This window comes from Raphanus sativus, chromosome 1 (assembly GCF_000801105.2).
Source record: "Raphanus sativus cultivar WK10039 chromosome 1, ASM80110v3, whole genome shotgun sequence".
In the NCBI taxonomy this organism is placed as follows: domain Eukaryota; kingdom Viridiplantae; phylum Streptophyta; class Magnoliopsida; order Brassicales; family Brassicaceae; genus Raphanus; species Raphanus sativus.
In genome coordinates this window covers 12815366-12829573 of record NC_079511.1, presented here as the reverse complement: position 1 = coordinate 12829573, position 14208 = coordinate 12815366, and the positions used below count along the sequence as shown (strand labels likewise).

Below are 14208 nucleotides of genomic sequence, written 5' to 3'. Positions count from 1 at the left end.
TTGGTTTAGGGTTCAAAATTTGGGTTTAGGGTTTGTGTTTAGGGTTTAGGGTATATGGTTTGGGTGGAAATTTTAGAGATTTCATATATACAAAGTTTGTGGTATGTCGAGTATTCTATACCATAATATGTATAGCATAGTCACGTAATAGATAAGAGTTTGGGTTTAGGGTATATGGTTTGGGTTTAGAGTTTTGGTTTAGGGTATATGGTTTGGGTTCAGGGTATATGGTTTGGGTTTATGGTTCAAAATTTGGGCTTAGGGTTTGTGGTTAGGGTTTAGGGTATATTATTTGGGTTTAAGGTTCAAAATTTGGGTTTAGGGTTTGTGTTTAGGGTTTAGGGTATATGGTTTGGGTTTAGGGTTTAGGGTTTGGGGTTTAGGGTATATGGTTTGAATTAGGAGGGATTAGGATATATAGTTTGGGTTTAAGGTTTAGGGTTTGAGTTTAGGGTTTGAGATTTGGGGTAGGGTATATGAATTTGTGTTTATTTGTATTTGTCTCTCTCTCTCTCCCTCCCCTTCCCTCTCTCTCTCGTGCTCTCTCCTTCCTCCTCCCTCCCTCTCGTGTTATCTCCTTCGTGCTTGCTCTTTCTCTCTTTTTACAGACACATAAACACTATATTTCTTGGCAAATGTTGAATGACTGTATAGGTAAGAACAACTATGATACTATAACTTTTATAATTTAGTATAGCTTGCTAATATTCCTCACAACATTTTGTTTATAGTCGGGTCTTTTTAAAGCACTTTTCTCCATCCATTTCCAAATTGGATCCGCTTCTCTTTTATTACAAAAACTATTATACACGAGTTGGAACTTGTGCAATAAGAATGGGAGATTAAACATATTGTAATTAGAAACCATTTGTGACCATTCTACATTGAATATGGTATAGTCTACTGTTCACACAACATCTATGGAACTTTAACGATATGAGTTCATATTTTTCTTATAATACCATACTACATATAATATAGTATAGTATAATGTTTACGTTAGAGTCATTTACACGCGCACACGCCTAGAGGGAGAGAACGGGAAAAAGTGAGCTTTAATTATCCCATCCATTGTTAGTTACTGTAGTATGGCCATATTCTCAATTGTTTGCCCACTTATGAATATTCAGCAAAATCACCATATTTTTAATAATAAATGTTTAGTTTAAATAAAATATCTTTTATGGAATATTTTTTTAAACATAAAATAATTGGGTTAATTGTTAATTTGAAGGTATTACAAACAGCTGTTTAAGAATATATTTTTTTGAAATGGAAAATGAAATAATATGTTGGAGAAAATTCAACTCCATTTTGAAGTAAAATTCACCTCTATTTTGAAGTTAATCATTTTGGAGTAAAAACTAGATCGTAATATATTAGAGATCACAATCGTTTTTTTCTTATAAATTTACCTACATTTTAAAAATAAACTAGAGAGAATTAGTTAAATATCCCAATTATGAGTCTAAATTAGCTGTTTGTCTATGATGTGAAGTAATTGAGCAGCACAATTCTTTTATGCAGCAGGATTGTCGAAATTACCCTTTTTGGTCTGACACAGAACCTGCTTCAATACTGACACAACAGTTAGAGCAGGTTTGGTATGGTGCTCTGTGACTGTGTAATGACAGCTTTTTTTTGGTAGTTTCTTTTTTTCTTTTTTATTTTTCTTTTGAATATTTTGAATATAAATCATATTTTTCTCTTCCTATCATTTAAACATGAAAACATACAAATTTTTTAGAAAAAAGATTATATGACAAACTTTTAGAAAAAAAATAAAGTTTGGTTATAATATAATATATATATATGGTAGTCTTTTTATTTTAAAAACTATGTTATATGAATACCATTGGCATATATTGTAATTTATTTTTGTTTATACTATGGTTTGCTCAAATATTCTATAAAACTACCACGTACAATTTTTGAATTCTTAAAAAGTCGCCACATAAGATAGGATCCTTTTATAATTCTTACAAAAATTGAGATTCATATTTTTAAGAGATTCCCAAATAATATATAGAGGATATTTCATCGAAGCCAATAGTGATCAGCCGATAAAGTTTATATAAAAAAGAAGTTATCTAGCTAGTAACTTAATGATATATAAAATGTAAAAGAAATGTTCAATTTGACTAGAAAGTCTGAACTATGGACCTGCAAAAAACCTCGAGAATACACTTCTTTGGAAATAGAAAATTTATTTTGACCAAAAAAATTCAGCAATTTTAATCGTCCTCATCTTAATCTAAAATTATCGAAAACTAAATTTTGTTTCTAAAAATATATATCATCGAAGTTAATTTACCCCACTGAACCAAAAGGTCCAAAACGTTCTCCTTTTCTTTTCATATTTTTTTTTTGTAATTTCTTTTCTTATATAATAAACATTGTTTATACACCTTTTAAAACCAGCACAAACGTTAAAATAAAGTTTTTTTTTTGAAAATCCAACGGTTATTTAAAAAAAGGGAAAATTATCATTTAAATCACGAACTTTCAAATTTGATTGAAAAAAGACTGAACTTTCCTTTGGGCCATTTAAAATACCAACTTAATTTGACTAGCCCTTTTAAACATCAATTTAGTTTGACTAAACCAAATTAAGCACGACGTTAACTCGGGTAACAGAATGATTAAACAGAGTTAAATGCCGTCTCTAATCTCCATTAAGTCTAAAACGATGTCGTTTAAAAATCTTTTAAAAAATCGCATCTGGGTGGATCAAACTTGTAACTAAAGACACATACATATAACACTCAAACCACTAGACCACTTGCACTTTTTTAAACTTGATTGACTACTAATACCAATTATTGTGAAACCTCCAAATCATCTTCTTCCATTCTAAATCCCTAAATGATATTATACATATTAAAACTTCTAAATAGCTTATTAGTTATTCGAAATTTTGTGAGTATAAATAACTAAATGATTTTTAATTATAATTTTTAAATAATAATAATACATATGATTTTTAATTATGATTTTAGAAAAACAATCTTTTAGTATTATTAAAAGTTATAATTAAAAATTATAGTTAATAATAACTTGACTGATTTATAATAATAATTAATTATAATTTTAATTACTAGTAATACTAAATTATTGTTAATTATAATTTTAATTACTGGATGATTTTTAATTATAATTTTTAATTAGTAATAAAACAAAATGATTTTTAATTGTGATTTTAATTAAAAATATTTTAGTATTATGAAAAATTATAATTCAAAATCATAATTCAAAATCATTTAGTATTGCTATTAATTAAAAATAATAATTAAAAATCATTTAGTATCATATAGTTATTTATAAGTAGTATTTTTTATAATACTTGTAAATAAAACTTAATATTATAATTAATTTAATAATTATTATAAGTTTTAATATTTTTAATAATGTTCACAAAATTTTGAATAGTTAATAATTTATTTACAAGTTATAATATTTATAAAATTATTTAGGGATTTAGGGTTGAAGAAGAGATTTGGAGGTTTCACAATAATAACTATTACTAGTCAAACATGTTAAGAAAAATTTAAGTGGTCTTGTGGTTTGAGCCTTACATGTGTGTGTCTATGGTTATAGGTTTGATTCCACCTAGACGCATATATTTAAAAGATTTTTAAACGACGTTGTTTTGTACTTAATGGAGATTAGAGACGGTATTTAACTCCGTTTAATCATTTTGTTATTCGAGTTAACGTCGTGCTTAATTTGTTTTAGTCAAACTAAATTGATTAAAATGGCTAGTCAAATTAAGTCGATGCTTTAAATGGTCTAATGGAAAGTTCAGGCTTTTTTCAACCAAATTGAAAGTTCATGATTTAAATGACAATTTTCCCTTTAAAAAAACCTTTATACACGAAGTAAGACGACTAATAAGAATCAAATAAAACATGTTAGTCAAGTCAACGAACCGAGTATCCAATAACTACGAGAGCTTCAAATCAACATTTTATATATGCATGTACATTTTACCCGGATTCGAAAACCCGACTCAAAACCGGCCCAAATTCCGGTCCGGGTAAGAATCGACCCGATTAAACTTGGATCCAACTCGATCCGAATCCAAAATTCGATGGATACCCGAATTAATAATGTAAATTAAATAAATGAGTTGAAGGGTCGACTGGTTATTTGTCTATAGAGTAAGGGAGGCAACCACTAAAAACAACAAATTATTGTTGTATCTCACCTAATTTAATATATATACACATTTTAATATAATAAAACACAAACTTTGAATAAAATTTCGAGTATTTTCGGATATATAAATATTTTCCTATATTCTTTTGTATTTTTATGTATTTCTTAGATCGAACCCGAACCAAACCCGACTCAGAGCCGAACTGATAGATCATAATTATCCGAATGGATCCAACTATCTAAGACCAGACCTGATCCAGATCCGATATGATCCGAACCGATCCGGAACCGAAATTTTGAAATTATCCTATCGTGTCTTAAACTCTTAGACCCAAAAGACTTGGACCCGAAAGGACCCGATCCGAACCAGATCCGACGATGAATGCCCATGCCTAATTTTACAGACAAAATTGATCAAATCAATAATCTAGAAAAGAAAAAAGAAAAAAAGAAGAAGGATTCAGTCCAATAAGAGACCCCGATCTAAAACGCGACATATCCAACAAAAAAGAAGAGAGAAGCGAGAGAGGAGAGAGAAAGTAGATCGGTTTTCTGGCCGACGACGATGGCTCCTCCAGTCACGTCGTCGGTCGGGATTTATTGAAGTTGGGTTTCTCTTGTCATATCATCAGAGTTTTCTTTTTGGTTCCGGCGGTGCATCGTCTTCTTGGTGACCGGTCGGCTCTAGCTCCCGTCGTGGCTCCTGTTTCGATAAAGGAGCACGGTCGGTTAAAGTTTCCGCATCACCATATCCTTCGGTTGACGGCGGCTCTAGGGTTTTCTTGTTTCTTCTTCCTTCTTTCGGCTTTCTAGTTTTGCTTCCCGTCAGGTTTAGAGGAGCAGTTTATTTTGTCTATGGTGTGCGAGTTGGATTTGTAGTCGGAAGAGTAGCGAAACTCTCCGACGGTGAGTGGTGATGTTTTCATGCGATTCTTCTTCTCGGTGGTTGCGATGAATCGTTGTGTATGAGATCTCGCAGTCGCTATTGAATCTCTCCGTTTAGAGAAACACCTGAGTCAAAGACGTTTGTGGTGAAGAAGGGGTGGAGCGGTTGGGCTCCAGTGAGTTCTGGAGGTGCGATCAGAGGCGCAGAGGAGCAGTGCATGCGGCGGCAGCTCGCTCTTCCTCTTTCTGCTTCTAGGGTTTTCGCAGTTGGGCCTATAGGCCTTGTATGGGTTTGTGGGGATTAAAGCCCGGTTTGTTTTTGGGTTATATCTCTTTTGTAATTTTTTGGGATTGACCCGTTTATTAAATTAAAAATTTCGATGGAAAAAAAAAGAGACCATCCGATGTATTAGAATGTGTCAATAACTACACGAAGTTTATGTTAATACATGTCACATGTACGAAGTTTATGTTAATATGTTGCCAACATCACAGTCGGGTTTAATTGATTTAAATTTAAGTTAATGGGGTCAATCCGTAATTTATCAAACTTAATAAATTTAATGATTTATCAAAAAATGATTTATTAAGATTAATAAACCTAATTGATTTTATTAATGAACTTAATAAACTTAATAATTTATTGATTTTAATAAATTTAAAATTAATAATTTACTAATTTTATAAATTTTATAAATTTGTTAAACTTATTAAACTTATTACACTTATTAAACTTAAAATTAATAAAACCAATAAATTTATATGTTTTGATAAGTTATTAAGTTAAGTTTTAAAATTTTATTAAGTTCAATAAATCATCAAATTTATTATGTTTCCAAATTTATTAATTTTAATAATTTATGAAGTTTAATTAATTTATCATGTTTAATAAATTATTAAGTTTATTAATTTATTAAGTTTAATAAATTTATTAAGTTTAATAAGTTTAATAATTTTATTAATTTTAATAAATAATTAAGTTATTAAGATTATTAATTTTATTAATTTTTATAAATTATAAATTTTATTAATTTTTTAAATTATTATGTTTATTAATTTTATTTAATTTAATAAATTATTAATTTTATTAATTTATTTAAGTTTAATAATTTTATTATAGGTTTAATAAGTTAATCATTTTAATAATTAAATTCATATATTTAATTTTCGTAAATTATAAAGTTTATTAATTTTATTAATAGGTGTAATAAGTTTAATAATTTTATTAATATGTTTAATAAGTTTAATCATTTTAATATTTAAATTCATATATTTAATTTTTGTAAATTATAAAGTTTATTAATCTTATTAATTGGTGTAATAAGTTTAATAATTTTATTAATATGTTTAATAAGTTTAATCGTTTTAATAATTAAATTCATATATTTAATTTTCGTAAATTATAAAGTTTATTAATTTTATTAATAGGTGTAATATATTTAATAATTTTAGTAGGATTTATAAATTTATTAAATTTGTTAAGTTTAGTAAATTATTAATTTTAATTAATTTATTAATTTTAATAAATCATTAATTTTAGGAATTCCTTAATTTTATTAAATTCATAATAAAATCAATTAGGTTTATTAATTTTAATAAATCAGTTTTTTGAAAAAATTATTATATTTATTAAACTTAATAAATTACGGATTAACTCCATGACTTAAATTTAAATCAATTAAACCCGACTGTGATGTTGGCAACATATTAACATAAACTTCGTACGTGTGGCATGTATTAACATAAGTTTCGTGTAGTTATTGACATATTCTAATACGTCGGATGGTTTCCACCATATTAGTGTAAACGTTGTGTAGCTAGGAAACTTTTTTTGCATATTTATACAGATACATTATAGAAAAGATAACATTCTACATTTTGAAGTAAATTTTTTTTAACTCAAAAATATTTTCAAGTAATTTAGAAAGTAATTCAATTTATATTCGAAGTGTAAAAAACACATATACATACAGTGTAGATAGATAGAAAGAAAAGCGGGGTCCGCACTCAATGCCATTAATGATGATATATCATCACATTAATAAGCCACCAAAAAGAACTTGAGTACTCTCTACGTTTCCTCTCTAGTCTTCCTCCTCCTCTATATAAAACCCTTCCTTTTTTTTTTTTTTTTGTAACTTGGGCTTTCAAAAACCCTTCCTTTCTCATCTCCTCTGCTTACTGTTCTCTAATCTAATTTCACCTTTCATTAAAAACCTAAACACTTTACCTTATTAACAAAACACCTTGAGTTTCTGAAAAATGTCGGAAGAATTCGACGAATCTGAGATCATTTTCCCCGACAACTGCTTCCCAACTCGCCGGCGTGATGAAGAGAACGAGAAAGAGAATCTTCCAGTTGACAACCGAGAAAACTCGAGAAGGAGACGGAGCAAAACGACGCCGTTGCCTTCACCGGCGGCATTCTCGACGTCGCTTCCGGTTAATATTCCGGGAGATATGATGCGGAGGTACTCGGAGGATGATGAAGAATCTGATGGAGGAAGGAAAATGATTCCGCCGCATCTGATCGTGGGACGGAGGACGGAAGGTTTTCAAATGGCGTTTTCCGTTTGTACAGGTAACGGAAGAACACTCAAAGGGCGAGATCTGAGCCGGGTTCGTAATTCGGTTCTCAGGTTAACCGGTTTTTTGGAGGCTTACTTTCAGACCGGTTCTCTATTTATCAAAATTTTCCATCTTCCAATTTTTTTCTCTCTTTAGCGGAAGAAATCAGCGGTCTTATTGTTTTTTTTTTATATAGTTTTATTTGAAGTTCAAAAGGAAAATGTTAAAAACATTAATTCCTTGTTTATTTAATTAAATTCTTAATTTTAATTATTCTTAAATGTAATAGAGAAAAGAGAAAATGACCTAAATAGCACTAGTCCAAGTTTTTATCCCTAAAAAAGCACTTATGGTCAATAATCACAAAAATAAGTTTCATTAAAGGTATTAATTACCTTTATGCCCCATAATTAATTAAAAAAAAAATCATTTCTCACCGTCATCGTCTTCTCATTTCCTCTCGTCTCCTCTCGCCGTCGTCTTTTTTTTCTCGCCGTCGTCGTCGTCTCCTCTCGCCGTCGTTGTCATCTTCTCTTGCCGTTGTCATCATCGTCTCTTCTCGCCGTCGTCGTCTCCCCTCTCACTGTCACCACCACCATCGTCCCTCAGCTTTGTCATCACCATTGTTCTTTAGCTTCCTGATAATCTTTCTTAAATTTGCGAAAATCAATTGCGACGATCTCACTCAGCTTTGCCGTACGATCTCCCTCTGCTATGTCCGTCAAATTTCTCTGTTTGGAAAGCAGAGGTTTTGGTTACATGGGATCTCTCCATTGAGGCAAACTGTAATTTGGTGATTGATGGTATGAATATTTGGAGATATGATTGGGTTATTGCTAGTAGTATAGATTTCGGTAAGTCATGTGGTAGAAGGATTTCTCCATTGACCATTAGTTTCCATCTAGAAGGTATAAGAAACTATAAATCTCTGTGTAAATTCTAATCTTGGCTTTCACAGTTTCACTGACACAGAAGACATGTTCTGCCATCACGTCAAAATGAAGCACCGAGTGACGAACTAACCTCAGCTTCTCACCTGCTGGATATTCCAGAGATGGTTTGAAGCAGGATACAAGCGATGATGACAGTCACATGTTTGGACTGTACTCAAGCACAAGTAGACGAAGTGAAACTTTAGAAACCTGTTTTCAGAAATCGCCAAGATGGGCTTCAGACTCGTCTGCTTCTGGTGGGATTGAAGAGAATGCCATACCGAGAACAAATAGCTTAAAGCCTTCATGCTTGGATGAGGTAACTTGATCTTCTTACAATCTTCAAGATGAGCTTTTCATATAGATTTTATTCTTGACTTTTCACAATCTTCACTGATGTAATTGACTTGTATCACAGGAGAAATATTTTGATAGAGAAAGTACAACTATCTCCCCGAGGTTAAAGTACAAAATGGTTTATTAGGCTTGTGGCATTGGTGTTTCATTATTGTGGAGAAAGAGTGGACATGAGATTATTATTACTAGCTTGTAATGTCTTCTGAAAATAAAAAAGAATAGGTATCATATCTGGTTTCTTTAGACCACAAGAGTTTGTGGAAACCGACTTATGGTATGAGAGGAAATGGGGCTGTAGATTCTGTTAATATGATGTATCCACGAGGAAGTAAATCAAACTGTTAATCTTTTTTTTTACTATAATGGCTAGTGATGTTTACTTAAACAGGACAAAGTGTATTAAGCTCACAATTTATACACTTTGTATAACTGAGAATGATATTCTGGAAACTCATTCTAAATATCTTACATACTATCCTAAAGATATCAACATGCATAAGCAGAGCAAGACACCAAGCAAAAAAGTTTATAAATTTGTTACCATCTTATTTTCTGGAAGGCTTTCCTGAAACTACACAAATTTTTCCTAAACCTTTTCTAAACACTAGAAAATTTCACAAACACAAGCAACAAGAGACTCATAAGCAAATTCAAGAGCCTACCAAATATATCAACATGCCTAAGCAGAACAAGACACCAAGTAAAAAAATTCAAAATTTGTTACCATCCTATTTTCTGGAAGGCTTTCCTAAAACTACACAAATGGTTCCTGAAGTTTTTTGAGCACTAGATAGTTTCACAAGCACAAACAACAAGAGACTAATAATGTCATAAGCATATTCAAGAGCCTACCAAATATATCAACATGCCTAAACAGAACATGACACCAAGGAAAAAAATTCAAAAGACCAAGTTTGACATGTGATTGATGTCTATATATACCATCAGGTTGTAATATGGGTATGCATATGGGTAAATGATAACATTTCTTACACGCATTTTGATCCTCTTCAAAAAAAGAGTTATGTAATAAAACACACTCATTTTATTTTCTAGAAACCCATCCTGAAAGTGCCAAAAGCTATCATATATAACATATGTGTATTTAATGATACCACATTTAACACTTTTGCAAGAAAACACATTCATTTTAGTTTTAACCCATCCTGAAAGTGCCAAAAGCTATCTTATATAACATATGTGTTTCTGATGATACCACATTTAACACTTTCTTGATAGAATAATTGAAAATGCTTCATGCTATTCTATTTTAATGTACTCTGTTTGATATGTGTTATCTATTTTGTAGACAATGAACTATATTTGGTGATTTCTACAGCCAGTGAAATTTCTTATAGATTTTGATTATGTTTTTTTTTTTGTTTTAGAAGATTAAGTTCCAATTTAGGATATCCATCCTGAATAAGGATTTTCTAACATTCCTTATACGCTTTTGATTCTCTTCGAAAACAAGCTTATGCAAGAAAACACACTCATTTTATTTTTCTGGAAACCCATCCTGAAAGTGCCCAAAGCTATCCTATATAAAATATGTGTGTTTTTAATGATACCACATTTAACACTTTCTCGATAGAATTATTGAAAATGCTTCAAGCTATCGAATTATTAAACATGACAGATTTTGACTATGGCTTTTTTTTTGGATGATTAAGTTCCAATTTAGGATAGCCATCCTGAACAAGGATTGTCTAACATTCCTTACACACTTTTGATTCTCTTCGAAAACAGACTTATGCAAGAAAACACACTCATTTTATTTTTCTGGAAACCCATCCTGAAAGTGCCAAAAGCTTACACACTTTTGATTCTCTTCGAAAACAGACTTATGCAAGAAAACACACTCATTTTATTTTTCTGGAAACTCATCCTGAAAGTGCCAAAAGCTATCCTATATAACATATGTCTTTTATAATCATATCATATTTAACATTTTCTTTATAGAATTACTGATAAGGCTTCAAGCTATCATATTTCCATTTTCTCTCTTTGATATGTGTTCTCTTCTTTGTAAACAATGTTTAGTTTCTTCTTATTAGAGGCTTTTTAATTAAATATTAACATTTTATTTTTAAATATCTTACTTGCTATCCTAAAACTCTTTTTTTTTTAAACCCATCCTGAAAGTGACAAAAGCTATCATATACCACATTTAACACTCTCTTGATATAATTATTGAAAATGCTTCAACTATCCTATTTTCATGTTCTCTGTTTGATATGTGTTCTCTATTTTATAGACAATGAACTCTATTTGGTGATTTCTATAGCCAATGATTTTTTTATAGATTTTTATTATGTTTTTTTTTTGTTTTGGAAGATTAAGCCTCAATTTAGGATAGTCATCCTGAACATGGATTGTCTAACATTTCTTACACACTTTTGATTCTCTTCGAAAATAGAGTTATGCAAGAAAACACACTCATTTTATTTGTTTTGGAAACTCATCCTGAAAGTGCCAAAAGCTATCCTATACCACATTCAACACTTTCTTGATAGAATCATTGAAAATGCTTCAAGCTATCTTATTTTAATATTCTCTGTTTTATATGTGCTCTCCATTTTGTAGATAATGAACTCTATTTGGTGATTTCTATAGCCAACGAATTATTTTCTTATAGATTTGATTATGTTTTTTTTTTGTTTTGAAAGATTAAGTCCCAATATAGGATAGCCATCCTGAACAAGAATTATCTAACATTCCTTACACACTTATGATTCTCTTCGAAAACAGACTTATGCAAGAAAACACACTTATTTTTTTTTTGGAAACCCATCCTGAAAGTGCCAAAAGCCATCCTAGATAACATGTGTCTTTTATAAGACCATCTCCAATGACACTCTATAATCTCCTCTATATTTTACACTAAAATAGAGTAACTCTATTATAGAGTTGGATTTGCTCCAATGGTTTACTCTATAATAGAGTTACTCTATAAATAGAGTGAATTATAGAGTTATGTTGTTTTTCCACTCCAAATATAGAGTGAAAATCAATATAACTCTATAATTCACTCTATTTATAGAGGAACTCTATTATAGAGTGAACTATTGGAGCAAATTCAACTCTATAATAGAGTTACTCCATTTTTCTGTTAAATATAGAGGAGACTATAGAGTGTCATTGGAGATGCCCTAATCATACCACATTTAACACTTTCTTTATAGAATTACTGTAAGGCTTCAAGCTATCATATTTCTATTTTCTCTCTTTTATATTTGTTCTCTATTTGGAGATTTCTATAACCAAATGAATTTCTGATTATGTTATTTTGTTTTGGTTGTTCTCAAGATTAAGTTCCAATTCAGGATAGTCATCCAGAACAAGAATTGTCTAACATTCCTTACACGCTTTTTGATTCTTTTCGAAAACAGATTTATGTAATAAATCACACTTTTTTTTTTCCGGAAACCCATCCTGAAAGTTACACAAGTTATCCTAGATAACATGTGTGTTTTATAACCCTACCAAATTTAACACTTTTTTGATAGAATTACTAAAAATACTTCAAGCTATTATATTTACATGTTCTCTGTTTTATATGTGTTCTCTATTTTGTAGACAATGAACTCAAATTGGAGATTTTTATAGCCAATGAATTTCTTATAGATTTTGATTATGTTGTTTTGTTTTGGTTGTTCTGAAAGATTAAGTTCCAATTCAGGATAGCCATCCAGAACAAGAATTGTCAAACATTTCTTACACGTTTTTTGATTCTCTACGAAAACAGATTTATGTAATAAAACACACTCATTTTATTTTCCGGAAACCCATCCTAAATAACATGTCTTTTATAATCATACCACATTTAACACTTTTTTATAGAATTATTGAAAAGGCTTTAAGCTATCATATTTCCATGTTCTCTCTTTTATATGTGTTCTCTGTTTTGTAAACAATGAATTAAATGTTTGAAGTAAAACGTTTTGTAAATATGTTGATATGAAATGTTCTGGAAAGCTTTCCTGAAACTACACAAATCTTTCCTGAAACTACACAAATCCTTCCTGAAATTAACAAAACCACACAATTTCACAAGAACAAGCAAGCGACTAGAAATGCCATAAGCAAATTCATGAGCCTACCAAAGGTATCAATATGCTTCAAGACTTCCAAGAATTTCCTTAATAACAACATAAATGAAACAAACGTCGTCATCATTCATTATAAACTTCTTACTTGTCCAAGACAACATCAAAGTTAAAAAACATAGTCTTAGCATAACAGGTCTTGAATCTTCCATCGTGTTGCTGTCCAGTGTAACCAAGCAAAAAAAAATTCAAATTTTCTAGTATCGGATTTTCTGGAAAGCTATCCTGAAAGTTTGAAACACCTTCCTGAAACTAAAAAAAATCTATATCTAAACAAACTATGTAGAAAACTAGATCATTCGTCCCTGTGGAAGACTTGAGTCTGTAAACAAAGGTATGTAAAAGAGTGAAATGTAAGTGAACCATAAACGATTTCATTTATTCAAAACAGTCAAGTAACAAACATAGAATGACGGTTAAAGGACAAAACAGTTTATACAACCAACTCTCTTGTAAAAGAACAACACATCTCATTCCTATAGACTCTAGCATACACATCTCATTCTGGAAAACTATCAGAAATTTGCACTGTTGAAACACCTAAACTCAAGATGGAAAGATAATACACAAATGAGAGGGAGAACGAGAAGCATTTAAATTAATGAGAAATATAATACTAAAGTAAGCTGTGGAACATGATTTTTGTTCACCACTTGGTGTCATGATAGCAGCACCCTTTGACGTCCAAGGAACTCCATGCCTCCCTAGAATGTAACCTAACCTAGACCTTTCAAGTATCTATAAACCTCATAGCTTTCCCAACATGATCCACGTTTTTCCTCTGCAATTATCTCATACAAACCCTTAAGTGAAATCACTATATCTTCACTACCCAAGATCTGCAACTCTCATATTTCATACTTGTCAAAGTAAGAGACTTTATCAGATGAACTGAGTAAAAAAAACAAAACTTTGTTTGACAACATACAAAACCTCTTCTATGAAACAGTTGCTGTCCAAAGCTTCCCTTTTTTAACTTTAACTTCAGCCATTCCTAGTTCTCTAACCCAACAAGCCTTTGAAGATCCAACTCTACAAAAAAGAAAAGAAAAGCAATGAGGATGATTAGCTTTGATATACAGAAACTAGTTGATGAAGTTAGATTCACTTGAATTGAAACTCTTCGTTGTCATCGACTGCAATATATGGATTACAGAGTGCTTCAGATGCAATATATGGTTTGTAACCATTTTCACACA

At 30.6% G+C, this 14208-nt stretch overlaps 1 protein-coding gene across 1 annotated transcript; it reads left to right on the top strand.

Annotated features, from left to right (window-relative positions):
• The first annotated feature begins 7121 nt into the window (after nucleotides 1-7121).
• On the top strand, nucleotides 7122-7847 carry LOC108854780 (protein S40-1-like). The gene has a single exon (XM_018628443.2). It carries the CDS (start codon nucleotides 7306-7308, stop codon nucleotides 7765-7767), a length of 462 nt encoding a protein of 153 aa, XP_018483945.1. The 5' UTR covers nucleotides 7122-7305; the 3' UTR covers nucleotides 7768-7847.
• Nucleotides 7848-14208: the final 6361 nt, after the last annotated feature.

Excerpts from the sequence above, each read along its gene's own strand:
- LOC108854780 (XM_018628443.2), top strand. The coding sequence starts at position 7,306 with ATGTCGGAAGAATTCGACGAATCTGAGATCATTTTCCCCGACAACTGC.